Source organism: Quercus suber, unplaced genomic scaffold (assembly GCF_002906115.3).
Source record: "Quercus suber isolate HL8 unplaced genomic scaffold, Cork oak 2.0 scaffold_94, whole genome shotgun sequence".
NCBI lineage: Eukaryota > Viridiplantae > Streptophyta > Magnoliopsida > Fagales > Fagaceae > Quercus > Quercus suber.
Genome location: NW_027069559.1, coordinates 868,752 through 895,402, shown reverse-complemented (window position 1 = coordinate 895,402; position 26,651 = coordinate 868,752). Strand labels below are relative to the sequence as shown.

Here is a 26,651-nt window from a genome sequence, read left to right as displayed (position 1 = left end):
AATCCATACTCAATAGGAAATTTGATCATCAAGTGGTAGGTCGAAGTTACAGCCTTCCATGAGTTAAGGGTAGGTTGTCCTATGATGGCATTGTAGGCGGAGGAGCAATCAACAACAAGGAAACATCCCTAGTGATTTGCTAAGGATAATCTCCAATTGTGACAGGCAATGTGACTACATCGAGGGGATATACTTTTGTTCCTCCAAACCTAACAAGTGGACCGTTGGTTGGAACTAGATGTTCTCTCTTAAACCACTTCTGTTGGAATGCCAGGTAGTAGAGAATGTCTACGGAGCTTCTGTTGTCAACCAAGACCCAGTATGTGTTACAATCTCCTACCTGGATGCTAACGACGAGCACATCATCATGTGGGTGGTGAAGACATCGGGAATATTCTTCCAAGAAACCAATAATGGGGTTGTCGACCCACGGCATCTTCAGGATGACGCCCGTTAGTTGAACGTTGTAGACCATTCTAAGCTAAGTCTTTAGAGACTTTTTGGACAAGCCGGTGGTCATCGTGCCTACCACAATCATCCTTATGTCTCTTAAGGGTGGTCTGGGACGCTCGTTGTCCCGTCAAGAAGCCTACTCTTGAAGAGGCAGATCTGCTCTCTCCCTGCTGACAAATTTTTGTAACTTCCCTTGCCTGATAAGGGCTTCGATCTGCTGTTTCAAGTCGTAGCAATCAGTTATGTCGTGACCGTGATCACAGTGGAAACAGTAGTATTTATCTCTAGACCATTTGTTGGGATCTCCCTTTAGCTTTCTGGGGAAGGTCAAGGCTCCCTCGTCCTTGATTTGCATTAGGACTTGGTCGATTAAGGTAGTCAGTGGAGTGAAGCTCGTGAATCTCCCCGTAGGGGGCTTAAAGCTCCTATCATCCTTTTGTTCTCCAATTCTTGCCACCTTTTGCCCTCTGTCCTATTGTGTATCTTCCTATCTTTCTCTCTTCTTAGGTTTCTCCTCTCGGGCTAGAAGCGCATCTTCGGCATTCATGTATTTGGTTGCCCTGTAAAGCACATCCGACATAGCCTTTGGGTCGTTCTTATATAGTGAAAATAGGAACTTACCCTTTCGCAACCCATTTGTGAAAGCAGCTACAAGTATCTTATCATCACCTTCATCGATTGAAAGCACCTCTTTGTTAAAGCATGCTATATAAGACCTCAGTGTCTCATCTTCCAGTTGCCTGATGCTCATCAAGCATGCAGTAGACTTTTTATACATGTGTCCTCCAATGAAGTGCGAAGCAAACTGGACACTTAGCTCCTTGAAAGTACTGATAGAGTTAGGTGTCAACTTGCTAAACCAAATTCTTGCGGGACCTTTCAGTGTGGTAGGGAAGGCCCTGATCTCATCTGCCACTCCTTGAATGTGCATCAAGGTCTTAAAGGATTCCAAGTGATCTAGGGGGTCTTTGGCTCCGTTATAGCTTTCTATCTGCAGCATGCGAAACTTCGGTGGAAAGGGGAAGGAATTGACGAATGCAGTAAACGGTGAATCTGTTCAATGGACCAAGTCATCGAGGTCGCTAGACACTCGCCCTTTGAGGGCATTCATCATAAAGTCCATCCGTTCCTTCATCATCTGCATCTCTACGACAATGTGAGGGGGAGTCATGTCTGTAATGGAAAGGTGGCTCATGTCCTATCGCTTTAGTCTACTTAGGGTGTTGCTACCCTCCGACCCCTCTTGGTCCCTTCTCTTGGCGCCGGTGCCTTCTTGGTCATCCTCTTGAGTATTATGCCCTGCGTTCTTTTGACGCAGCTGCTCTTCCAAATCATGATTCTGCTTCGTGAGGCACTCCACGGCAACGATGAGAGTCTGAACTTGTCTCTCGAGGGTAGTTGTGCAGGGTTTATCTCCCTGAACGTTGTTGATGGTCGCCATCGAGCGAGTAAGTACCATGCAACTCTTGGTCCAGGAAGTGTTCGTATGGCTTACAAGTTACTAAGAATAGCGCAAAGCTTTCCCACAGACAGCGCCAACTGATGATGTCGAAAAATTACCAATGAGCCACACAGTTCTCGCACACTCGAAACAACACCTGCACAACAAAAAGAGAAGACCTAACAAAGAGCACCGATGTTATGCTAGCCAAATACCCTCTGAAGGTCAAGTTAGAACTTTTCTCACAACTCTAGAGTGCCAGAGCTGGGGTAAATTATGCGTACCTTGGTTTGTAAGGGTTTCAAGGTTTTTATAGTAGTATAGGATTGACAGTAGTGCCTTGGTTAAGAAGATGTTCCCTTGTAGAAAAAATCCTCCTTAAGTGGCGTATTTTGCGGAGTTCTTTCCTTATAGGACTCTCTTGATTAGGGTTGAGCGTGGGGTACAAGGAGTTTCCTTATATGCATGAGTGGGGATCAAGACAAGCCACGTCAGATCCATCAAAGGTGTAACCTCTTCAACTTCTTCCCGTCAGCTTCCCACTTCGTCGCTAAAGGTGCTGTCTACAGCTTAGAGGTGAAGCTGTAGACTTTATGCTGTCATTCTCTTTTATTGGTAAAGCTGACGAGTTTGTTAATATCATCACTTATTGTTTCATTGAGTTCAAGTATCAATACTGCAAAATTACCCTTATCACCCAGTAAAGAGAGTCAAGACTCAAGAAACTACTTTTCTTTTGAACTTTTTCTTTTTCATTTTATTTTATTTTGATTTTTTTTATTATTTTAAGTTTTGTCATCAAATAAGTTTAGGAAAGCAAAATTTTATTTACGACTATTGAAATAAAGTGGTTGTAATTAACTTTAAGAAAAGAAAAGTGACGTTAGTGATAAGTCTATTTTAAAGTGATAATGTTCAAGTTACAACCTATTACAAGAGTTGTCATGAAATTTCTTCTTAAATCATTGTAATTGTGAGTGTTAGACTCAATGCGAAGCCAAGCTCTTAGTGGCTTTTTGAATTCTCCATCATTGCTCAACTGTCATACACTCATGACTCATTTGTGTTTTGCTTAATTGACACAGCACAAGTTTTTTGTCCCAACGTGTGAGAAATGTATTCTATGAATTTGAAAAGACACTCATTGAAACTATCCATTGACTAGTCGTCTAACGAGTAATGATAAATTGATAGAACATGTGCAATGCACAGAAATGTTTTACTTTTAAGACTTACAAATTCTTATCAGGAAAGAGAAAGATACCAGAACAGTTCAAACTCAAAAAACAAAAAAATAGCATAAAGAGCATAAAGAGCAAAGAAAAACCACATATGTATGCATTTAAGCTAATAAATAATAAGATAGAGATAGTATGTAAGGTTAGTAAGGGAGTAATTAAGGGCTTGATCAAGTGTTATTGCCTAATATGTCTGCCAAAGAGAATTAAGGTTGCAGTAATGCACTTAGGTGAGTTTTTCCTTCTGCTCATTTCCACATCTACAGATCTTTTACAAATAAAAAGATATGTTTCTGTCAATAGTGGACTTGTTCAAGGAATCTTCACAAATAAAAAGATATGTGAGTGTGGTTAGTTTAGGGTTTGTTTGTTTTACTTTAAAATATTAGTTTATTTCTAATAACTACATAAAAAGAGTAAATAGGTCTATTTACATTACAAATTTGGTTTGGTCAATTTGGTGTGGCAAAACTCACCAATTTTGCTTGAGCTAGCCTTTTTTTTATATGTATATAATATTTCTATGCTCTGACAATGTGTTATACTTAGTTACTTACACTATAGATTGTCCTGATATTTTCACAATTGTTAGGATGTTACTTCCTTATAGTTCAAAATAAAATTTTAAAAAAAAAAAAAAAAAAAGATTGGGACCAATCACAACTAAAACATTGTGATATCTTCTGATTCTTTAATATTTTTTGAAAGCTATTGCACATTCAAGTAATGACTTCTTCATCAAATTGTAACAAAAATTAAAGTTGTACAAAAGCGATTCATGCAATGGTGTAGTTTCTTAATTAATTTAAGATTTTATAAAATCATTTTAGTCTACCACACAAACAGGTAGGTTCCTGTGCATAACATGGGTTAACAACTAGTTAATAGAATTCTCAACCTAAACTTATATTTTGCCAAGCTTAAGTAGGTAAACCAAATTGGACCGAAGTGATCTGAAATGGACCAAATTGGACCAAATAGACCTAAATGGATCAACTGAACCAAATTTGACCAAATAGACCTAAGTCGACCATATGGACAAAATTGAACTGAATAGACCTAATTGGACAGAATTGGCCAAATTGGAGCGAATAGACCTCTAGGTGGACCGTATGGACCAAATTCGACCAAATAAATCAAAGTGCACTGAATGGACCGTATGGATTGGATTGGACCGGATGGACCAAGTTGGATTGAATGGACCGATCAGGACCGAATAAATCTAACTAGACCGAATTGCCAAACTGGACCATATCGACCAAATAGACCTAACTAGACTGAATTGGCCAAATCGGACCGAATAAACCTAGGTGGACCAAATTTGACCGAATAGATCTAATGGATCGAATGGACCAAATTCAACCTAATTGACCTAAGTGGTGGACCATATGGACCAAATTGGACCAAATATACCTAAATGGATCAATTGGACCAAATAGGACCGAATAGACCTAAGTGGACCGAATAGACCTAACTGGACTGAATTAGCCAAATTGGACCGAATAAACCTAGGTGGACTCTATGGACCAAATTGGACTGAATGGACTATATGGACCGGATTCGAACGAATGGACCGCACAGGACCGAATTGACCAAAGTAGACCGAATTGGACCGAATAGACCTAACTGGACCGAATTGGCCAAATTGGACCAAATAGACCTAGGTTGACCTATGGACCAAATTGGACTGAATAGATCAAAGTGGACTGAATGGACCATATGGATTGAACAGGACCGAATTAACCAAAGTAGACTAAATGGACCAAATGGGATTAAATGGATCGAACTGACCGAATTGGACCAAAGTGGACTGAAGTAGACCAAATCAAACCGAATTGATGAAGTGGACCGAATGTTGATCTATTATTAACATAGCCAAGATTATGCTTTGATATAAATTCAAACTCTTACTTCCAAAATAATCAAGTACTAACTCAAACAATAATCAAACCAAAACTATAAGAGAGAAAAATATGCTACTTGTATAAGAGAGAGTAATTAAAGTGTGTGTGTGAGTGTGTGTTTAGCACTTAGTTTGTTTCTAAAAAAATACAACACCAAAACATATGAACCCAAAATAGAGTGTTAAAAATCACAATGATTCATCAATATAAAAAAGAGTTGTAAGAAAGAATAAACAAAATGAAGAGAGAGAGAGAGATGAGAGAGAATAATAAGAAATTTATAGAAAATAATATGAGAAGAAAAAAATTAAAAATAAAAAATATTGTAATAAACACTAAATTATCTAAGTCATGCTATGTTATGTAATAAAATAAAATTATATTCTTATATACTATCTTTATATATAATGCAATAGGATAATATCTATGAAATCAAAGAAAAAAAAAGATAACAACTTAAAAACATAACTTAATCACATCAACCCAAAGTAGAGTTTAAAATAATACAAAAACTTATCAACTTAAAGTAGAGATGCAAGAAAAATAATTAAAAGTCCACCAAAAAATTAAAAAAATAAAATAAAAATTTGAGAGAGAGAAATAACCTTATGTGTGTGGGAAATTATGTATAAAATGAAATTGAAAATTGAAAATTTATAGCAAGAGGGGGAATAAGAAAAGCCAAAAATAAATGAAGATAAAGGGATTGAAGAAAAGTGATATTAAAATAGATAGTAGTGGGGAGATAAAAAGATAAAAGGTAGAGGAAAAGTTGATGAAAGTATAACATTAAGTTGGGAAATTAATAAGAGGAAAAAAAAAAAAGAGATTAAAAAGAAGAAAAGAGAGAACATTGGAAATGAGTAGTTGATGTGGCTCAATAGGGAAAGGGTATATTGTGTTTCCGTTGCACACTTCCTCTCCCTCATGAGAGGGAGAGGAAGCATGCAACAGAAACAGGGTAGATTTTCTCCTCAACAGAAGCATAGCAATCATAAATGCTACGCTTCAACTTTTAGATACATATAGATGATTGATATTATTCTTTTATGAAATAGTCTATATTCTTCTAAATATTGTTATTATGCATTATATTTTCCTAATTTCTTTTGGTATAATTAAAATTTTTATGTTTTAAAGTATTGTTCAAATTCTCGTTCTCTCTTAAGGAGATTATTATGATAACCAAAACTTATCATATAATTACACATGATCTTACTTAAATAATTAAATAGTACTCCCAACCCAAACTTGTATTTTGCCATGCTTAAGTAGGTATGCCAACTTGGACCAAAGTGATCTGAAATGGACCAAATTAGACCTCGAATAGACCTTGTTGGACCGAATAGACCTAGGTGGACTGTATGGACCAAATTGGACCGAATAGATCGAAGTGGACTGAATGGACCATATGGGCCGGATTGGACCGAATAGACCGAATTGATCAAAGTAAACCAAATAGACAGAATTGGATTTAATGGACCGAACTGAACCAAATTGGAAAAGGTAGACCAAATGGACCAAATTGGACCGAATAGACCTAGGTGGACCGTGTGGACCAAATTGGACTAAATAGATCGAAGTGGACTGAATGGACCATATGGACCGGATTGGAACGAATGGAACGAACAAGACCAAACTGACCAAAGTAGACCGAATGGACCAAATTGCAACAAATGGACCGAACAGGACTGAAGTAACCAAAGTAGACTGAATTGGAATGAATAGACCTAGCTGGACCAAATTGGCCAAGTGGACCGTATGGAGCAAATTGGACCGATAGACCTAACTGGACTGAATTGGCCAAATTGGACTGAATAGACCTAGGTTGACCGTATAGACCAAATTAGACTGAATAGATCGAAATGGACTGAATGGACCGTATGGACAAAATTGGACCAAATGGACCAAACAAGACAGAATTGACCAAAGTAGACCAAATGGACCGAATAGGATTGAATGACCGAACTAGACCTAATAGACCAAATTGGACTAAATTGACCAAAGTAGACTGAATGGACTTAATTGAATTGAACTGGATTGAAGTAGACTGAATTGAACCAATATTGACCAAATTGGACTAAAGTAGACCAAATTGGACCAAAATTGACCAAAGTGGACTAAAGTAGACCGAATTGATGAAGTGGACCGATGCCAATCTGTTATTAGCATAGCCAAGATTCTATTTAGATTTTTTTTTTTTTTTTTTTTTTTGAGAATTGATTTCGTTTTGATATAAATTCAAATTCTTACTTCCAAAATAATCAAGTATTAACTCAAACAAAAATCAAACCAAAACTATAAGAGAGAAATATGCTACTTGTATAGGAAACTAAAAAATACAGCACCAAAACATATGAACCCAAAATAGAGTTTTAAAAATCACAATGATTCATCAATATAAAGAAAAGTTGTAAGAAAGAATATGAGAGAGAGAGAGAGAGAACAACCACGTTTCAAGAGAAAATGTGAGAGAATAATAAGAAATTCATAGAAAATAATATGAAAAGAAAAAAAGTAAAAATAAAAATATATTGTAATAAACACCAAATTATCCAAGTCATGTTATGTTATGTAATAAAATAACATTATATTCTTATATACTATCTCTATATATAATGCAATAGGATAATATCTATGAAATCAAAGAGAAGAAAAAAGATAATAACTTAAAAACATAACTTAATCACATCAACCCAAAGTAGAGTTTCAAATAATACAAAAACTTATCAACTTAAAGTAGAGATGCAAGAAAAATAATAAAAAAATTTGAGAGAGAAAAACAACCTTATGTGTGTGGGAAAACTATGTATAGAATGAAATTGAAATTTTTAAATTTATAGTAAGAGGGGGGAATAAGAAAAAGCCAAAAATAAAAGAAGATAAAGGGATTGAGAAAAAGTGATATTATGATAGATAATAGTGAGGAAATGAAAAGATAAAAGGGAGGAAAAACGTTGGTGAAAATATGACATTAAGTTGGGAAATTAATAAGAGAAAAAAAAAGTAAAAAAAAAAAAAAAAAAAAAGCGAGAGAACGTTGGAAATAGGTGGATGATGTGGCTCAACAGAAGCGTAGCAACAATAAATGTTACGCTTCAACTGCTAAATATACATAGATATAGATATATAGATTGGGAGACTAACACTATTATTGGTTGGTGATCAATCTAGTTGTTTTTAAGTAGTTAATTCTATTAGAGGTTGGACTCTCTTGAGGTTTGTTAGCCCAAGAATTTTGTTGGAATTGCATATTTTTGAGAACATTAGTTTATATTTGGTAAAATATTTTTTGTTTTCTATTTTCAAAAACTTGTTTTGGGGAATATAAAGAAAAAACAATTTTCTTGTATTTTTGAAATCAAATACATGTTTAGTTAGTTGAAATTAAAACAGTAGTTTTTTGAAGAAAAAAATAGAAAATAGTAAAATATGTTGTTACCTGGATTTGAACTCTAAAGTTAACTCATTAAATGAGATAGATTCATCAAATTAAATACGTGTTTTCATTGACTTTATAAAATTAGAAACTGAAAACAATTTTTTGAATGCTTTCAATTTCCTTCACAAATTGAATTTTGAGAATTGTTTTTGTTTTCTGTCCATTTTGGGTTGCCAAACAAGTTTTTTAGTCTCAAAAATATAAAATTGTTTTTGGAAACAGAAAATAAGGGGAAAAAGCAGTTACCAAACATACCCTTAGAGTTTTATGTTAAAATGTTCGGTGTTTGGAATATTCATATAAATGTTGAAGGCACGTGATTTGTAGTTTGTATTTTTTGTATATGTGTTATAGAGCATTGACTTATATTGTGAAGTGATCAATATGTTTATTTATTTTATCATATGGAAAAACAAAATCACCTACAGTTTTTCTTGGAGGTTTGATTTCACATGCTTTGAACCCTTTTGGGTTTGGGACGTGACAAAAAATCTTTAGGATCTTAAGATTTCTAGAGCATGGAAGCAATATGCTGTAGAAATCTAAAAGAGACCATTAACACATGTTCAGGATGTGCCGAACTGAAGCAACTATAGACCATAGGAATTTGAAAGAGGCTAACATATGTTTGGGGTGTGCTTATATACAGCTGAAGATCAATGTCACTCCTTGTCTTGCATTGAATAATGTTGAAATACAATGGATCTTAGGAACAAAATGATGTATATGAAAAATAATATGAGAATATTAGAAATTAGTACTTACAGGTATGCATAATGCCAACTGCAAAGCCGAGCCTTAAAGTTGAAATAGTTACTACACAAATACTGCTCTTCAAGTTCTTCCTCTACTAACTTTCAAAGGTGATCTACTCACAATTTCCAGGCATGACAAACAACACATTTAGCACCAAAGCAAGAGAATACACCCTAACATCCATACTTTGATTTTTGAGATATATAGACTCACATCCTGCAGTAGCTTATTTCCAAATCCTCCACCAACTCCTTCAAGCAGAAGCCCTAATCAAAATTAGCATAAATGCAATAAATCCTGCATGAATTTAATTTAGCCACAAGATTTAGGTGAAGCTGATTTAAGTTCTCACATATAAATGGAAGAGAAATGTGTCGGAAAGATATAAGACCATTAATGACAATTCTAATTGACTAGGTTCTTAGCTGCTAGATGGTCGTGCCCCATGTAGCACCTTGGATTGACGAATGATGGCCAATTAAGGATTCCTCACATTTGTTCAATATAACTTATAAGTATACAAGGCCATAGAGAACTGTGGAATAATTTATAAGTATACAAAGCCAAAGAGAACTGTGGAAGAAGTTACAACTGAAAGATTTAAATATTAAAGAACAAACTTTATAGTACCATTAATAGCCAAAGAGGTTTCAGACTTTCTGCTTCATCCCTAGCCAACGCATCTTTTCTTAACCTTTTTGGACTAGATTCAAACAGTCTGCTTGCTGCTCAATACAGGGCTGGCTTGCAATGGGCAAATCCCACTCCCATACCCCATCAAAACCTTCTCTACAAGTTCAAAATCTTCTCTTGTCAAAAACACCAAATAGCATTCTCATGTAGTGTTAAAGATTTTATAAACTAGCAGGATGTTAAGTGTTATAGAATTTGAGTACTAGCCAGGTGTTATAGACAATCTCATAAGTTCATTGTAGTTAGGCACAAAGAAACAGTGATAGGATTGTGTGAAAAAAGCACTTAGTTTTACCAACAAAATCACAAAAATAAGAGATTAATTAAAAAAGAATCAACATTCACTTTACCTGTATAGCATTTTCGTTAAAAATTTGAATTGACAACTATTAAGTTTCAAAAATTTATCGTCTTTGAATGGGTTTAAGATTCAACCACTTATATATTTTTTTCTTTTTTCTTTGGAACTTAGTACACACCCACACAACCCACATTGTATTCAATCCAGACAATCTGGGGCATCATCACAAAAGGCCACCATTATGTTGTTTAACAAATCAAGTGGCAGGATTCTATAACTGGCCTATCAATAAGCTTAAACAAAGGGATATTCTAATGGTGAACCCAACAAGTCCCATAATGCAGTCCTTACTAAAACTTTAAGGCAGAAACAGAATTTATATAAGTAGAGAAAGAGAGATCACCTAAACAACATATGGCAATCATCGTGTCTCGGAGGAAGCAAGTACTCCAAGATAAGTGCCTGTCAAAATGCATCTATAGCCTGCAGCTCCCCAGCGTCCCAAACATCCTCAATCGACACAGAATTAATCTGGCCGCCATTCTTCTTCCGGTTCCTCCTTTTCTTAAGAGAGTGTCTGAATTTGCTGGATGCATTGATTGCTTTCTTCTTTAGACTCGCAATTATAGTCCTCTTGTCATCTTCCGAGTTTTCAAAATCCGATTGCCGTTCTTTTCTTTCATCATGGCCCCCAGAAAACCCCTCAAAGCCTAAACAAACATTTAAAAATAAATACATTCTTTAATCAATCCCTATAATAGGCTGGCTAATATTAACTTCATTGCAAAATCCTAATTGTTAAGGTTTTGAATTCATTTTTTGATAAGTAAACTAAAGATTCTTGGTTATCAATAAGAAAATTGAAAATTGATATGTCATCAAAGATATGGTCAAGAAAAAAGACTAGACAAAGTTCCAATTGGAATCAAATTTAAAAAGATTCGAGCATCTATATTTACGTTATCAAGTAGACAAAATATATTGACTATTCTGTGCCCAAAAAAAAAAACTAGTTAATTAAAGAATATTCAACAACAAAAAATTGAATTGAAAACCCTAGAATCAACAAGAACTGCTAATCACAAACAATCAAAGAAAATTCAAGAAGCACATGAACAAATCAAAGAAAAAAAATAACAAAAAAAATCAAAACAAGTATTTTTGAGGAAAAGAGATATCAATGAAAGAATTAGAAACATGAATATGAATACTCACAAGGCCTTGCAAAGCGATCTAGTGGGCCCAACATGTTGAATTTACAACGTTTATCGGAAAAAAAAAAAAAAAAAAAGAAATCGAAGTCATAAACCAGAGAGCATGAATAAATACTTTAAAAACTTTGTTTCGAATCAAAACTGAATCGGTTGCTGGTCGGAGCAAAAGAATACGACAACATGTTTAGTAAGGTTTTGGTGTTGGGGGAAAATTCTTATGCGTGCAGTTGAATTCGAAGTTCGAACTAATGAAAATGAAACACAGAGAGAGAGAGACAGAGAGAGACTAATATTAATGAAATAGAATTTGTAAGTAAATACTAAGACGAAGAAAACGAGAATTTGTAAGTAAATAACAGAAACAGTACTTTAGGGATTTAATGTTATCATCAAGATATGAAGATCATCTTTATGTCAAGCTCTTCCACCATTTAATTTCACTTCACGGCCATGATCAAGTAATATGCTGGGTGTGATGAAAACATGGACTTGAAATTAGGATCAGATCATATACCCGAAAAGTGTCGCAATGAAGATGGTTGGAGGGAGGGTTTATTTGTTTTGATTCGGAGGCAAGAGTGAAGAAATGAAGCAAAAGTGAGAGAGCCAAAGCCACCCGCAAACATCCACAAGAGAGGCTCTTAAATTTCTCCTCTCTCACAGTGATTACTCATAAAACCAAGTCCTCAATTTTTTTTCATCCACCAGCTACATGCCCAAAAGAACAGCATATAATGAGTTATGTCAGAGTAGTCGAAATACAAAAATCAATGAAATCCGCAAGATCCATATTGATATATCATATTAAGACATAAATGGATAAGAAGAATCAAATATAGGCATTACACTTGCTGGTTTCTAGTTAGTGTGGAATTACATGCCCAAAAATCAAGACTCTTATTTATAACTGAGAACATATTAGACTAAAAAGGATCACAACCAAATAATAAAAAAAAAAATCAGTTTGTGGTGATTATAGATAAATAATGGCTATGAATATCTAGAAAGAAGAAAATGTATTTTAGATTTGCAAAATTGTGGGCATAGGAGATAGAATGTTTGGTGGGAGTGTATGTGATTTACAACAGAGGCTTGATATACTTCTCCTCTCTCACCATCATCATCCAAACAAATTTTACTTGTGGAAAAAGCAAGATCACACACACACACACATTCAATAAAACCAATCAATAAACAGTTACTATAGTTTTAATGACTATATCATCAATATTTTTCCTTTTTCTTTTTCACTGAATGACTACATAATTATTCTCACACAAGTAAAAGGGGAATGTTACTTACCTCCTCATTTGTAGTCTTCAAAAATTTTGTCCACTTCAACATCTTGCTCTTTTTATCTAGTCTCATAATATGTATTAGTCTGCCTTACAGAGTGATCCTAACTATTGCCTACATGCATGTCCAAAAGAAAAAGAAAAGTATATGAGTTATGTTAGATTTAGTTTAAAATACCGAAAATCAACAATACCCACAACGACCCATATAATATTAAACCAAAAAATGAACAAGAAGTATAAAATTTAATCAAACCCCATATATTTATATATTAAATTGATATATTTGATAAATAAATAAAATGCTTCCGACTGTTTTCACAATCCAATCCATATATTTATATTTAATTGATATATTTGCAATGCAAAAATAAAATAAAAGAAGAAAGGTAGGAGAGTTCCCTCTAAATCAATTCTAGGGTTCACCGTTTCTTTGCACATACTTCCAATCCAATTTCATGTTGGGGATGTGAGAAATCTTGGGACAGCTATGTCCAGTCCCTCTTTGGTAACTTTCTTCGAGACGAAATGATTTAGCAATCCCTAATTCCTTCAATAATGGAGCAGTATGCAAGTAGTCTGGCAAAGACTTTAGCTTGGGGCAGTCCCAAATTTTGAAGGACTAAAGACATGGCATCATTTTTATTATTATTATTATTGGATTTGTAACAATACCATTATCATTTTCTTCTTCTTCTTCTTCTCCCGTTCCTCCCATCCCAACCCATTCTTCCTAGTTCGTCACACACCCAAACTAGAGAGATTTCAAGTTTGGAAATATGATGTCATAGTCTTTCTTGTTTTTGGAGTCTTCTATTCCCAAAAATTCATCTCCCACGCACCTTCCTCAAACCATTAAGGCAAATGCACTAACATTGGGAAGTAAATAAAGTTCAAGTGTTTTTACTGTGGTCCATGACATCATCCAATTAGGATACATTGCGGTTAGGGATGTGCAGCCAACCCGTCAAAACCAATCCAACCCAACCCAACCTGCCAGGTTAGATTGATTTTTAGGACTTGTTGGGTTGGGTTACAAAATTTTTAAAAAAAAACAGGTCGGGTTGGGTTCGGGTCATAAAATTCCTAACTTGCCAAATCTGACCCGAACCACCCATATATTTAATATATATTTTATAATTAATAAATTTTTTTAAATAACCAACTCTTCCTCCTATCCTATATAAAAGCCAATATTAATGTATATTAGCTCCTATATTAATGTATAACTGAGTTAGTATATTAGTTCATATATTAACGTATAATTTGTTTATCAACTCAGGTGGCAAGTGTAATATATTTTTTTTTGCTCAATTTAATAATAATAGTAATAAAAAAAAAATTTGTCCAACCCATGGGTTCAACACAATCCATGTGGATTGGGTTGGACTTTGTGATGGGTTAGGTTGGATTGAATTTTTTCAACCCACCATGGTAGGTTGGGTCAAAAAATTTCCTTAAGCCAACCCAATCCGACCCATGCACACCCCTAATTACGGTGCCCATGTAGCTTGAAATTTTTAAATCTTGCAAGCGTGGAGGTGGCTCTAACACATTCAATACTAAGGGTGTGTTTAGATACCGCTTATTTACTGAAAACACTATAGCAAAATAATTTTTAAGTATGTGAATAGTGCTGTGGGACCTAAATTTATATTGAAATCTGTGTTTGGATGACTTTTGTGGGTCTGTGAACAGTGCCTTGGGAACCACATTTTTTCAACAAAACGTACAAACGCAGACACGGAACGCTTCCCAAACGCACTCTAATATGGCATTCTCCATTCTTCTTATACCCTCCTCAATAATCAAAGTTTGTAAATTATAGAGATTGCACATACTTTCAGGCAATTCTAATATTTTAACATTCTTAGACATATGAAGACACCTTAAATGTATCAACTTTTCCATTGCATCCATAAGTTTCTAAATTGGACAATCCAAAATTAATGTTCGTAAACATCTAAAATGACGGAATGAGTTGGATAGAGCATCTCAAACCCATAATCCCTTTCATGTGAAAGAAGAATGAGAGTGCATATATTTTTTGCACGATAGATGGATTCAAGATTGCATTTCTTCTAAAAATTTTAAATGTAAATGACGAGCACTTTCACAATCTCTCTCCAACTTCTTATCACCATCAATTTCGAAAGATTGATTTTTTGTCATAAATTGGGCAAAGTCATGCACTATATCATGCATTTTGCAACCTATTATCTTGCCATTAGAAAATACTCAGCGACTCTGAAAGTCATTTTTACACACTTTGAAGATTTGATTACTACTTTTGAATTTCTAGAAACGGAATTGAAAAATGGACGAAACTTTGAAAACAATACTTGTTTGCCCGAAAACAAAATGAAACTTGCAACATAAATCCGATACATGGCGATGAAATATATTCTGGACATTGTTTTAAGCCCAAAAATTACTAAATTTTTCAAGGCCCATTTCTCACGCAGGGTTGGATCTTGGATGGGTATATGGCACTTTTTTTTTTTTTTTGGTTTAATATATCATAGGATTAGTGAATCCCCATAGGGGTGGAATTAGCTCGGACTAAAACTCAATAATCCTGCTAATCCCTAGAAGAAATTGTCAAATCAGCTAGGATAAAAACTCAATGATCATGCTAAGCCATAGAATGAAATAGCCTAGCTCAAGGCAAATGCGTTAGTTTGTAGTAGTTTGTACTTTATACCTCTTAAGAGGTTCTCACATTTCATCTTAATTTCTTTGTTAAGAAAATATAATAAAGAAAGAATGTTGTCTAGCTTCCCTGGTCACTCCAGCTCTAGGCAGTCCCACTCATCTCACAGCATGTGAAGCCCACAACAGCGTGAATGAACCACTCCGTGGAATTGATACATGCTAGGTGACTTAACCCGTATGTTCCAGCCTTCTCTCGTTTTGAATCCAAGTCTTGATAGCTAGGTTTACAATGTCAACTCTAAACCATGCTTGCCGGTCCATTAGCTAGAGTTATCAAGTTATCATGTACACTAAACCGTGTTTGCCCGGTCCATAATATTGGATTCATTCATAAAGAGACATATTTCAAGTACCAAAGTCCATACTATCGTATAGAGGAAATATTTTATCCAAACAAAAGAAAATTCCAACACTAGTGCTTAGTAGTACTAGTAGGTTCTCGATTCTCATAACTTATTTTACAGGAAAATGCATATACCACATCAGCAGTCCCATTAACTACAAAGGTTGCAAATGAATCGTCAGTGGAAAACAAGGTTAAATTGGAACTCATGTCTTCTCATTCCTTTTTGGGGGATTTTACCTTTTAGTGATAGACCAATACCATCACAGAACATCGCAATTTAACCACACAAAAGAAAGATGACAAATCACTACTTCAGCACCTCGTCATCGTTTTTGGCTCAAATCATTCAACTGGACATTTTGGATGATGCCATTTTCATTCAAGTATTCAACAAATTCATCAATAAGATAGGGCCATGCACCTTCAGCATCATAATTTGTTAATGTAGGGTCCACCGTCTGGATATAAAGCATGAAAGATTAGTAGTGCCATGACCAGCATCAAAACCAGCAAGACGTGTCAATATACATAATGCTCATGAAAGGATGATATCAACGTTTATTTTTGTTTCCTTTCTTATTAAAGAAGATTCAAGTCTTCAACGGCTATGAATATTTTTTTCAATAAGTAAAAACAATTTTATTCATAAGAGATAAATCAATCACTCTCTAAAGGCAATGAATATCCCGATACCTAGTAATTTATTCAGAAGATTAAAAATTGAAATGCTGGTGATTGTTTAATAAACTTCAACAAGATAAAAATTAATTAGGAAACCAAAATTCATGACCTTGTTTTCAATTACACAACCAAAAATTTATCTTTCCATATTTGTATACCCCATATCTATCTCACAGAAAGAAAGAGATGGAGTAATCAGAACTGCCAGTAGTGCAGCATCTTTGTTGTGTGGGAGGTAAGAATACCGATATAGAAAAATGAAGGTATGAATATGATTGTTCAGTCTGCGGAATTAAAAGAACGCAGATAACAAATGGCAGCAAGGATGGAAGTCAAGTATCAAATGATTCCCAGTGGAGAGAAAAAAACAACAAATAGGAAACAAGGAAAAAGAATGAAGTCAAGCTAATCAATCACTCTCTAAAGGCAACAAATATCATGATACCTAGTTATTTATTCAGAAGATTAAAAATTGAAATGCTGGTGATTGTTTAATAAACTTCAACAGGATAAAAAATGATTAGGAACCCAAAATTCATGACCTTGTTTTCAATTACACAAACAAAAATTTATCTTTCCATATTTGTATAACCCATATCTATCTCACAGAAAGAAAGAGATGGAGTAATCAGAATTGCCATTAGTGCAGCATCTTTGTTGTGTGGGAGGTAAGAATACCGAAATAGAAATGAAGGTATGAATTAGATTGTTCAGTCTGCGGAATTAGAAGAATGCAGATAACAAATGGCATCAAGGATGGTAGTCAAGTATCAAATGATTCCCAGAGGAGAGAGAGAGAGAGAGAAACAACAACAACAAATAGGAAACAAGGAAAAAGAATGAAGTCAAGCTAAGATTATCTCTCTCACCTGTCCTGGAAACATATATTTCTCCCACTCTACATAATACAATAGCTACTTTTAAAATAAAATATTTTAAAAAAATTAAAAAGGTGGTGGATGGGGAGGCAGCACAATGCATATCATACTTCTCGAGTTTGGGGAGATAAAAAAGCAGTTGAAAAGGGTACAGATTGCATAAGCAGGTGTAAATGAAACGTAGGCATTTAATCTTGAGATAATGATGCAGTATGTAATAATCCTTTTTATATCTTACCCTTGCAAACTCCAATAGTTGAGACCATGTGTCCCTAGATATTGCCTTGTTATGCCGAGCCTGAGCATCAACATCAAAACAGAAAGGAGAAGCCAAATGAAAAAAATTATTAATTAATCCTCTCATAAAAGATATAGAAGAAAGCTGATAGAGTTCATAACATCAACCCAATTAAACATGTATAACTCAACACATATCCATGAATTTATTTTTAAAAAATATCATTTAAAAAGGGGACCCAATATCCTAGAAAAGATTTTATTTTATTTTATTTTATTTTTTGATAAGTTACCCTAGAAAAGAAAATTCATCTATCCACAGAAAATTTCACAAGGTAATCATTATGAAAAACAAAGCCTGCACCTACAGGTATATCTATTATCATGTGCTTAGATAGGTCATATGCAGTAACCACTGGTGCCTAACTAAATCAAGAATCACAAAAAGTCCAGTCACACAACCAACCACCAAGCTAGTTTTGGATTAAATAATTTATGAAGGCAAATTAGCCAATGAGCCTAGGTGTAGAGCTGTTCACCCAACAACCATCACATTCCACCATTGACAAAATTTCACCAAACTGACTGACAACAGCAGTTACCAACAATGTTGACATGGTGGTTGGTAGGATTTTTGCCAAAACCCCCAGGCATTTTGTCTCACAATGAGTGAATCCTTTTGGGGGGTCAGGGAAGAAAGAAAGAAGATGAAAACAACACAAAGACAAACACGGACCAACAAATCTAACAATGACATAGATGCCTATGTGCCATTTATAACATCACAGAGACCTGAAGATAGATCCCCAGAGGGCATCTAGGTTGAATTAATAATAAACATAATTAGCAATATATTCTCACTTCCTATTGGAGCTCACTTAACAATGCCTTAATCCCAACATGATGCCACCTACATAATTCTTTTCACCATAGGTCACAAGAATTCACTACTCATTCTCATTAGATCAAAATATGGATGGTAAGCTACCTGTAAGAACTGGCACCAATGATCAACCAATGGCCACTGCTTTTCGGCAAACAGTAATTGCCACATTCCAATAGCTGTATCCAATGCTAAAGATTTCTGACCCTGAAATACTAAGAAAAATCAGCCACCTGCATATGTAACCAGAATTTGGGTGACAATGACATTGTATAAAAAAAACACATACATAATTGAATTTTTAGGTGTTAAATATAATTTTTAGTAAAGTACATAAAATGTAGCACAGAGCTGTCGTAAAAGCTGAAGGAAAAATCTGTTTTAATCAGGTGTGCTCATGCTGTGTGCATGCATACACACATGCATCCTCATACTTTTGATTGTACAGCCTTTTAAGCTAAATAAAATTTCACACCCATCAAGGATCATATCCACCTAGACAGCCATGACACTTTGTAAAAATTTTAGCAAGTGGCTCATTGTCTCTTTGCTATGTTTCAATTGGCTCAGTAATGTCAGCACGTCTCTCCATATTGTAAAATTTCTGGAAATTATCATCCATAGGGAACTGGAAAAATGCATTTAGCTTCACCATCTCTGCCTATCAAAAATTCACCTATCCATGTTTATTCCAACAAAAAATGGGAAGGAAACATTTTATAAATGAAACTCAAAACATCTAAATCCCCCGCCATTGTTCTAGGGATAATAGTAATACAAGCTCTTAGAGGCACCTATCCATCAAAGATTCAGTCATTTAGCGTAGTTGTCAAAAGCTCCAATTCCTGCTATATACATGCTGTAGTGACTTTGTGATGGTATTATGCACATACAAGGACACTATATACCTCAGCACAACAGGACAATAATAAAATCCAAAAGAACAGGTCACTATATAATTTAAGAACTAATGCAAAAAACCATACATCCCTGATTCGAGTTTTAGTACCTCAATCTAAGCTATCTTCCCAATAAAATTCAAATTCTATGAGCAGCCAGTGTCACACAACATGAAATGAACACAGTTATCAAACATACTTAGACACCTTCAATCATTCTTTCTCAAACTGTTTTTCAGTTTCATGAATAAGTCAAAATTTACTGTTTTGGATATTCTATGCTAATGTTACATCTACATCTTGTATGCCCTCAAGAAGAAATCAATTCCTAGTTCACTTATACATCACTGAATTAGAAATAGATATTAAAAAATAAAATAAACCAAATTCGAAGCCAGGAGAACATCTGAGTTCATGGATCTAACATCCATACCAAAATGAACCTAAGTCTAGACATTTCCACTCAAAATTAATGGCAGGATTGCATGCAGGAATTAATCAAGTTGATTTTTAACAATAATAGAAGGGCATAAAGCAACTCCAACACACTCAGAGCACACCCCATTCTGAGTTCAGAGTAAAAAGATAAGCTTATTGTGCATACACTTCATCTAAATGTTAAATAAGTGACATCACCTTCCAATGCTGAATTTTCTAATAAAACGAATTATTCAGTGAAAAAAAAAAGTAGCAATACCAAGTACTATACCTACCTAAATGACTAGAGGGAGCAGGAACAAGAACAAGTGGAAAAGTGGGGACACAATCAACATTATAAAAGGAAATATCAAAAAACAAACACAGAAAAACCAATCCTGGATTTACGAGGAGCCCAAAATAAAAATAAAGAAACTGAGAAAAGTGAAAAGCTGAAAACTATTAAAGTTCATTTTCAGCAGTGGAAATAAATATCCATAGGTCAAGAGTATGTACAAATCCAAGCATTCACGCAGAGAAAAGAGTACCTTTTCTTTTGCCCAGCCAAACGCAAAGTTATATATCTCACGGAACTTTTCTGGACAAATACAAGCAAAAATCATTGTCAGCAACAAAAGCACAATAATTGTATCTCTAGCTTAGAAATGTTAATCAAACCAACCAATGAGCTCTAGTTTAAATGGTACCTCCTCCCTTGTAAAAGCAAGGTGCAGAGTGCGCTCAAGAGTTCATGACCTTTGGGTGAGTGTTTAACTTACCAATATAAATAAAACTTTTAAAAAAAGAAATTGCTAACAAAACCAATCACTTTGACTTTTCAATAAATATATCAGTTTTGGGAGTGTTTTCGCCTAAAAGCAACATGAATTACAATATTAAAACTAAATTCTAGAACAAATCATAATTCATGAACACTTGCACATACGATCATCTTTCAGCTCCATGCGCATAAATGGAATCTTTTCACAGAACTTCTCCAAAGAGTCTATCCTGTCATCAGAATATATAGCCTTAATCACGGCAGTTCCAAACTCTTAATCGATATTCAATATCATTAAACTCGAGAATAAGCATAGCATAAATAACTATGTATATACTTACCCTAGCCCTTGTAATCCACCTATAAACTCCTGCTTGGAAAATTCACACATGGTAGCAGCTTTCATGTGCCATGAAACAACTAACTGCAATACCAGTAGCAAAAACATGTATCCAAAACAATTCATAAGCTATACATACTGATACAAATCATAAACAAAGGGATGAAGATTGAAAATATTCTGACTCTATGAACAGCCATAGTTTCCCTGATTTGGGTCTTTGGTAGGGCAAGGGGGAGGGGATTGAGAATCAAAATTTAAACTCTGTTCTTGCCAAATTTCCATACACTTCAACATGGTTACATTTTATATAATAATTTTCTTGCTACCACAGGGTCAGAGTTTGTTGATTTGAATTTAAACCTCAAATTAAGGATACTTTCTTCATAATAATCAAAAGATATTTAGGTATGCATGTCTTGGATAGCAATAGCTTCAAAGAATTATACATACCATAACGATATCTTGTGGATCCACCTACCAAAAGACAAAGACCCATATATCATTAAAATTGTGAAGATCAAATTCATTATAGCTAACCAAATAACTAATTGAACTCTTATATAAGAAAAACGAAAAACAAAAAGATGACCCATAAGGTACAAACAGCCGATGACAAGAAATTACAAAATTCCAAGTTTTGAAAACCTTAGTCTTCAAGAAATAATAACTGACCAGCATTTAAAAAAACTACCTGAATATCATTGCAAAGGAGAGTTATACCATCAACCAGTATCATATCACTATATGGATCTGCACACATATCAGATTCAAAAAATTTAGTTGCATAATTGCAGCCATTAAGCAACAGAAGTCATTTACAGCGCCCAATGCTTAGAAGTCCAACATTTAAAACCAACATTACATGGGCTCATTCCCATTTAACAGCATATTAATTGGTCACACCAAATGAGTTTTAGGCTCTATGGTGGTTCCTACTGACAGGCATTGTTGTACATGTCAAGTTATCTAAAATTGCTTTTTCAAATTTCAGGATAATTTCATAATAAAACCTAGAGTTTAACATTGATTTAAATTAAATTCTGATGATGTAATTACATTAATGTCCACCCTATATTAGTGAGTCTCTATTGACTAAAAGTAACGAAGACCCACATAATATACACTTGAGATCTATCTGGGTACTTAAAAAAATATGTGAACATGAAGTGATATTTTAGGTTACACTCTCCCACCTCCAACACCCTCCCCCCCCCCCCCCCCCCAACAACCACCACCACCACCCCACAATCCAAAAAAAAAATGATGAAATCTTCTTCAAGCTATTTTTTTTTTTTCTTTTTTTCATATAAGATAACTACGTTTATTTGTTAGGATTTTTACATAAGAAAAAGTCATTTTGTGATACAACTTGTGATTGACAAGAAGGAATTTTTAGCACCCAGATAGGTCCTAAGTAGACGTGAATTTCAGTTATTTTTAGTTAACAGAAACTCACTAATTATAGGCTTGAAAGTGATGCAACTAAAACTTGCAGGTTTAATTTGAAGCTAACGCCAAATATAATATAGCTACCACACACCCCCACCACCCCCCCCCCCAAAAAAAAAAAATTCAACAACTCCAAAAAAAACGTAGTAATGAAGTGCTAGAAAGGCTGCAGAAGCAAGAGTTTAAGTAAAGCTTGCCTTTATATCTATTGAAGAGCTCCTCCAAATGTCTAGAGTCAGTAAATGATTTGCTCTGGGGCTGGCTGTAGAATACATCAAAGGCTCCTTCAAGATGCCAATCACTGGCCTTTAAAGTCTGAAGGGCAGATTTTTCACTGTAATTGGATTGGATTGTAAGATACACTTATCATTAAAATTTCAATTTTAAAACCACACACAAATACAACAATTATAATCTTTTTCAGAGGTTTACTTTTCAGGTGCAGCTTCCACCCGAGGATTGTGCTCTATGCAAGCACTTTAGAGGAGCAAATTATGGTAGTCTTACTTAGCCAAGGAATCATAAGGTACTTTGATAGGAAACAGTTTGTAGATTTAAAATTTTAAAAGAAATAGAATACACTGAAACTGACAGATTTAACAGTTTGACAGATACAAAGGTTTTTATTTTAAAACCTACAAAACTAGAGAGCTTCCAACAAAGTGCTTCAAGCATTTACACCCAATTCCTTATCCCCCACCCCCACCCCCAATTCTTCCCTCTCCATTCTGCACATCACCAATTTAGCAAGCACTAAAATTATTAATTTATTACTAACTGCCATTTTTCCTTCTTTTTTCCTAAATTTCAAAATTATAATAACACTGATTTAGTGCATTCAAATCATGCCCAATTTTCATCACCTCCATCTAATTCTCATCAATGCAAAGAAAGATGTGATTCAGTACAGCAGAAAAATTGCATATGATTATCAGTTACCTTGCACCAGTGATTGTCATAAACTGCTGAAGTTTGTCACGGTGACCTCTGCCCAACTTATGCTGTCAAAAAAAGAACAAAACCAGATCATGAATACTTATTTTTTATAGGTAATAAGAATTTTACTGAAAAAAATGAACATCATGTTCATGATGATGAACACTCTGAACATGGAACAAATGCCCATAGATCAAGAACTAAAGCTAACAACATGTAGGAAATCAGCAATAGATATACAATGCCTAAAACGCCAAATACAAGCCCACTGAAACAAAGTACCAAAAAGAAGAGATCATAAAAGATCTAAGGGCCTCTCAATATCTTCAAAGGTACAGGTGTTTTGTTCCTAGCAAACTTACCACATTAAACAGGCCAGAATCATATTTCATGTAGTGGAAAAGTGCTTCCCAGAGCATGAATACATACATATTACAACATAAATATATGCATAAAAATCCCAAAATCGCAATATAGAGGCCATGCATACACTCACATGCATGCACGCAAGCACAAATATACACATCGACATAGAGACACAAGCATGCTACTCCCTATTGACAAATTTTCAAACTGCACATTTGTCACACAAAATTACTCCAAAAAAATTCCCATTTGATAACACGTAAAATAACATAACATTTGTATAGAAATGTTAATTATGTAGGTTGATAAATTAATGACGTCAGTAAAGCCCCTTCCCACTCTGTGCGTGTTGATAAGTCATTAAACACTATCGTAAAAAATTCACACCATTTACCCACTTTTCTCAGCAGCTAGCCACAACCACCATGTCTCTCAGTCTTTCTTTTCTCTTTTTCTCACATACGTCTCCTATATCCCCAAATTCTTCTTCCTATAGTAATGAATTTCTAAATAAATTTTGGACTCATTGTTTTGGGCCATAGTAGAATACATTGTAATGTAGACTTCATTGCTTCTCTTTCTTTTAAATTGTTACTTTTCATCTTTTGTATCTCTATGGGTCTACTTTGTGTATAAAAATATGTCCATGAGCTAGTTCCATTCATTCAATAATATTTTATTACAATAACCATCACCACCAAATCAGAAGTAAATTTTGGACTTACTCAACCATAATAGTTCTTGTTGAAATGAGGATGATGGAGATTTTTTCCATAAGTAACGATTATTTATTGAGAAAAGAGACTTATATGCTCCTGGGCATAAGCATAAACTACTTAGCCCGTCAGTAGTGAACGCCCATGGGTTACCCGGCAATCAATTCTAGTGGGTGGGGTCAAATGCACCCACGTTACACTGGCTAGAAGCAAGTCCAAAGGACTCTTGGATTACCCATCAGGGTGCAGCCTAGTGGTTGGAAGTGGGGATGAGCTGTGAACCCAGACTTTCTGGGTTCAATCCCCACTAGGAGTTCTCTTGGATTACCTGATACACGGTATTGGCAGGTGGGGTTCAAAGAGCCCTGCCTTGGTGATGTTCTGCGTCATCAAAAAACTAAAAAAAAATTAAAAATTTTTTTTAAAAAAAGGCTCCCTTCATCCCCCCCCCCCCCCCAAAAAATAAATAAATAAAAGAAGCCTAAAAGAATTACAAAAAGGTAAATTATGCAAGAAGTATAGCAACCCTTTAAAACTGACAAGGGATGCTAATGGTATGATAAAAACTAAAACAACTTTGACATTCCCTGGAGACACTCTCTTTTCTTCTACATCAAACTACCATGAAAGTGTTCAAATAATCTTCCCTAATTCCTATGATCTATACCCAACTCAATTTATACTCTTTTCAGCTACATAGAACTAACACAGCATAATTTGACCTAAAAGTCACACCTCAATTATAAGATTTGCAATATGGGAATTCACTCCTTTACCTCAGTTTTCTCCATTGAAAAAAAATACAACACTAAAACCCTAATTCTCCACAAATTTCAAGCAATTATTCAAAATTAGAAAAAACCCAAAATGGAAAGGGAAAAAAAAAGCCACTGAAGATTTATGAGACACAGGTCTAGATTTGAATAAAAAATTCACACATACATAACAAAGTAAAATACAGAACAAAACTTTGCGAAATTAAAACCCCTAGTTCTCCAAAAATTGTGAACTAAATTACTCAATTTAAAAGAAGAAGAAGAAGAAAAAAAAAGTTACCATTTTTGAAGTGTGATGAGTGAAACCCTAACTGTGGGTACCGTGCGAGAGAGAGATAGAGAGGACTTAGAGAGAGAAAATTAGGGTTTGTTTCTTTCTCTGTCACTCTCTTTCTCTCTCTAAAAAAAAAAAAAAAAAAGAGAAGCTGAAGAGATTTTCGATTCTCTCTTTGTTCTCCGGTGAGGTAGAGACTTTCCTTTGCTGAATTGGACAGCGACAGCAGCATCGGTCTTTCTGGCACTTGTGTTTTCTTTAATTTACCATATTGCCCTTTACATTATCTCAAACTTAAGCTTTGTGGGAGCTTATTTTTGAGGAGAAAAAGGTAAATGTGTGACAGTCGGACACATGTTGTTATTCTGGTGGGACCATATATTTAAGGATGACCGTGGGTGAGGGGGCATGGGCAATTGACGCCACTGTCCAAACCGAACCCGTGACGATGGTAACACACAAAAAGTTACAACTTTTTATATATGATATAATAGATTATAACTAATTACTTATAATTTTTGTACGAATTATCATATTTTTTTATGCACCTCACAAGTTGCCACATGAATAGTTGTAATTTTTAATATAATTCTAAAATTTTTGTCAGGGAAAATTTTAACACACGATATGTAAAAATGTTTTCTAATTTTGGATCTATGGTGTGGGTTCTACTTCAGCTTGTAAGATTTTTTATTGTTGGATAAGAGAATTAGAATTTTAACCTGCTTACACTAAAAATCATCTAATAATAAGGAATAATTATTATGTAGTGAATGTCGTCAATAAGTGCTTCAAAAAAAAAAATGTCGTCAATAAGAGAAAAGGAAAAAAAAAAAAAGTTCATACCATTCACATGTTTCTTCTGTCCAAAATGGTATTTCAATCCAAATTTACCTTATCAAATGTTATTTAATTTTAGGCAACATATTTTGGTCATGTAAATATGGCATTATTGAATATAAGGAGAAGGGGAGGGATGGGATGAAGAAGGCATAGATCACTTAAAGCATAAAGTTGAAAAAACCCTAGAGATATGTATATCTGTATCACATCTCAATTCGAATTGAAAACCAATAAAGCAACAAGAATAATCTGCATTTTTTTTCATTTCTAGTAATGGAATTTGTTTTTTAAAATGAAAAGAAGAAAAGGGTATGGGCCTTAGCTTATCCTTACTTTCGGCAAGAAGAATAAAGGTTAGAGATAGGTATAAACCT

The 26,651-nt window shown here is 34.6% G+C and overlaps 1 protein-coding gene and 1 long non-coding RNA gene across 2 annotated transcripts; both read right to left on the bottom strand.

Annotated features, from left to right (window-relative positions):
* Nucleotides 1-9,134: 9,134 nt before the first annotated feature.
* On the bottom strand, nt 9,135-12,303 carry LOC136067985 (uncharacterized). Its single transcript, XR_010629372.1, has 3 exons — nt 11,957-12,303; nt 10,632-10,938; nt 9,135-10,023 (listed from the first exon to the last, which is right to left on the bottom strand). It is a non-coding gene; the product is annotated as an uncharacterized LOC136067985 (long non-coding RNA).
* Nucleotides 12,304-15,795: 3,492 nt separating this feature from the next.
* Nucleotides 15,796-25,619, bottom strand: LOC111987234 (uncharacterized). The gene is made up of 11 exons (XM_024018932.2): nt 25,441-25,619; nt 23,306-23,367; nt 22,564-22,700; nt 21,609-21,667; nt 21,368-21,391; nt 20,916-20,998; nt 20,740-20,804; nt 20,342-20,391; nt 18,583-18,684; nt 17,596-17,655; nt 15,796-16,256 (listed from the first exon to the last, which is right to left on the bottom strand). The coding sequence occupies exons 1-11, from the start codon at nt 25,441-25,443 to the stop codon at nt 16,122-16,124; spliced, it is 780 nt and encodes a 259-aa protein (XP_023874700.1). The 5' UTR covers nt 25,444-25,619; the 3' UTR covers nt 15,796-16,121.
* Nucleotides 25,620-26,651: the final 1,032 nt, after the last annotated feature.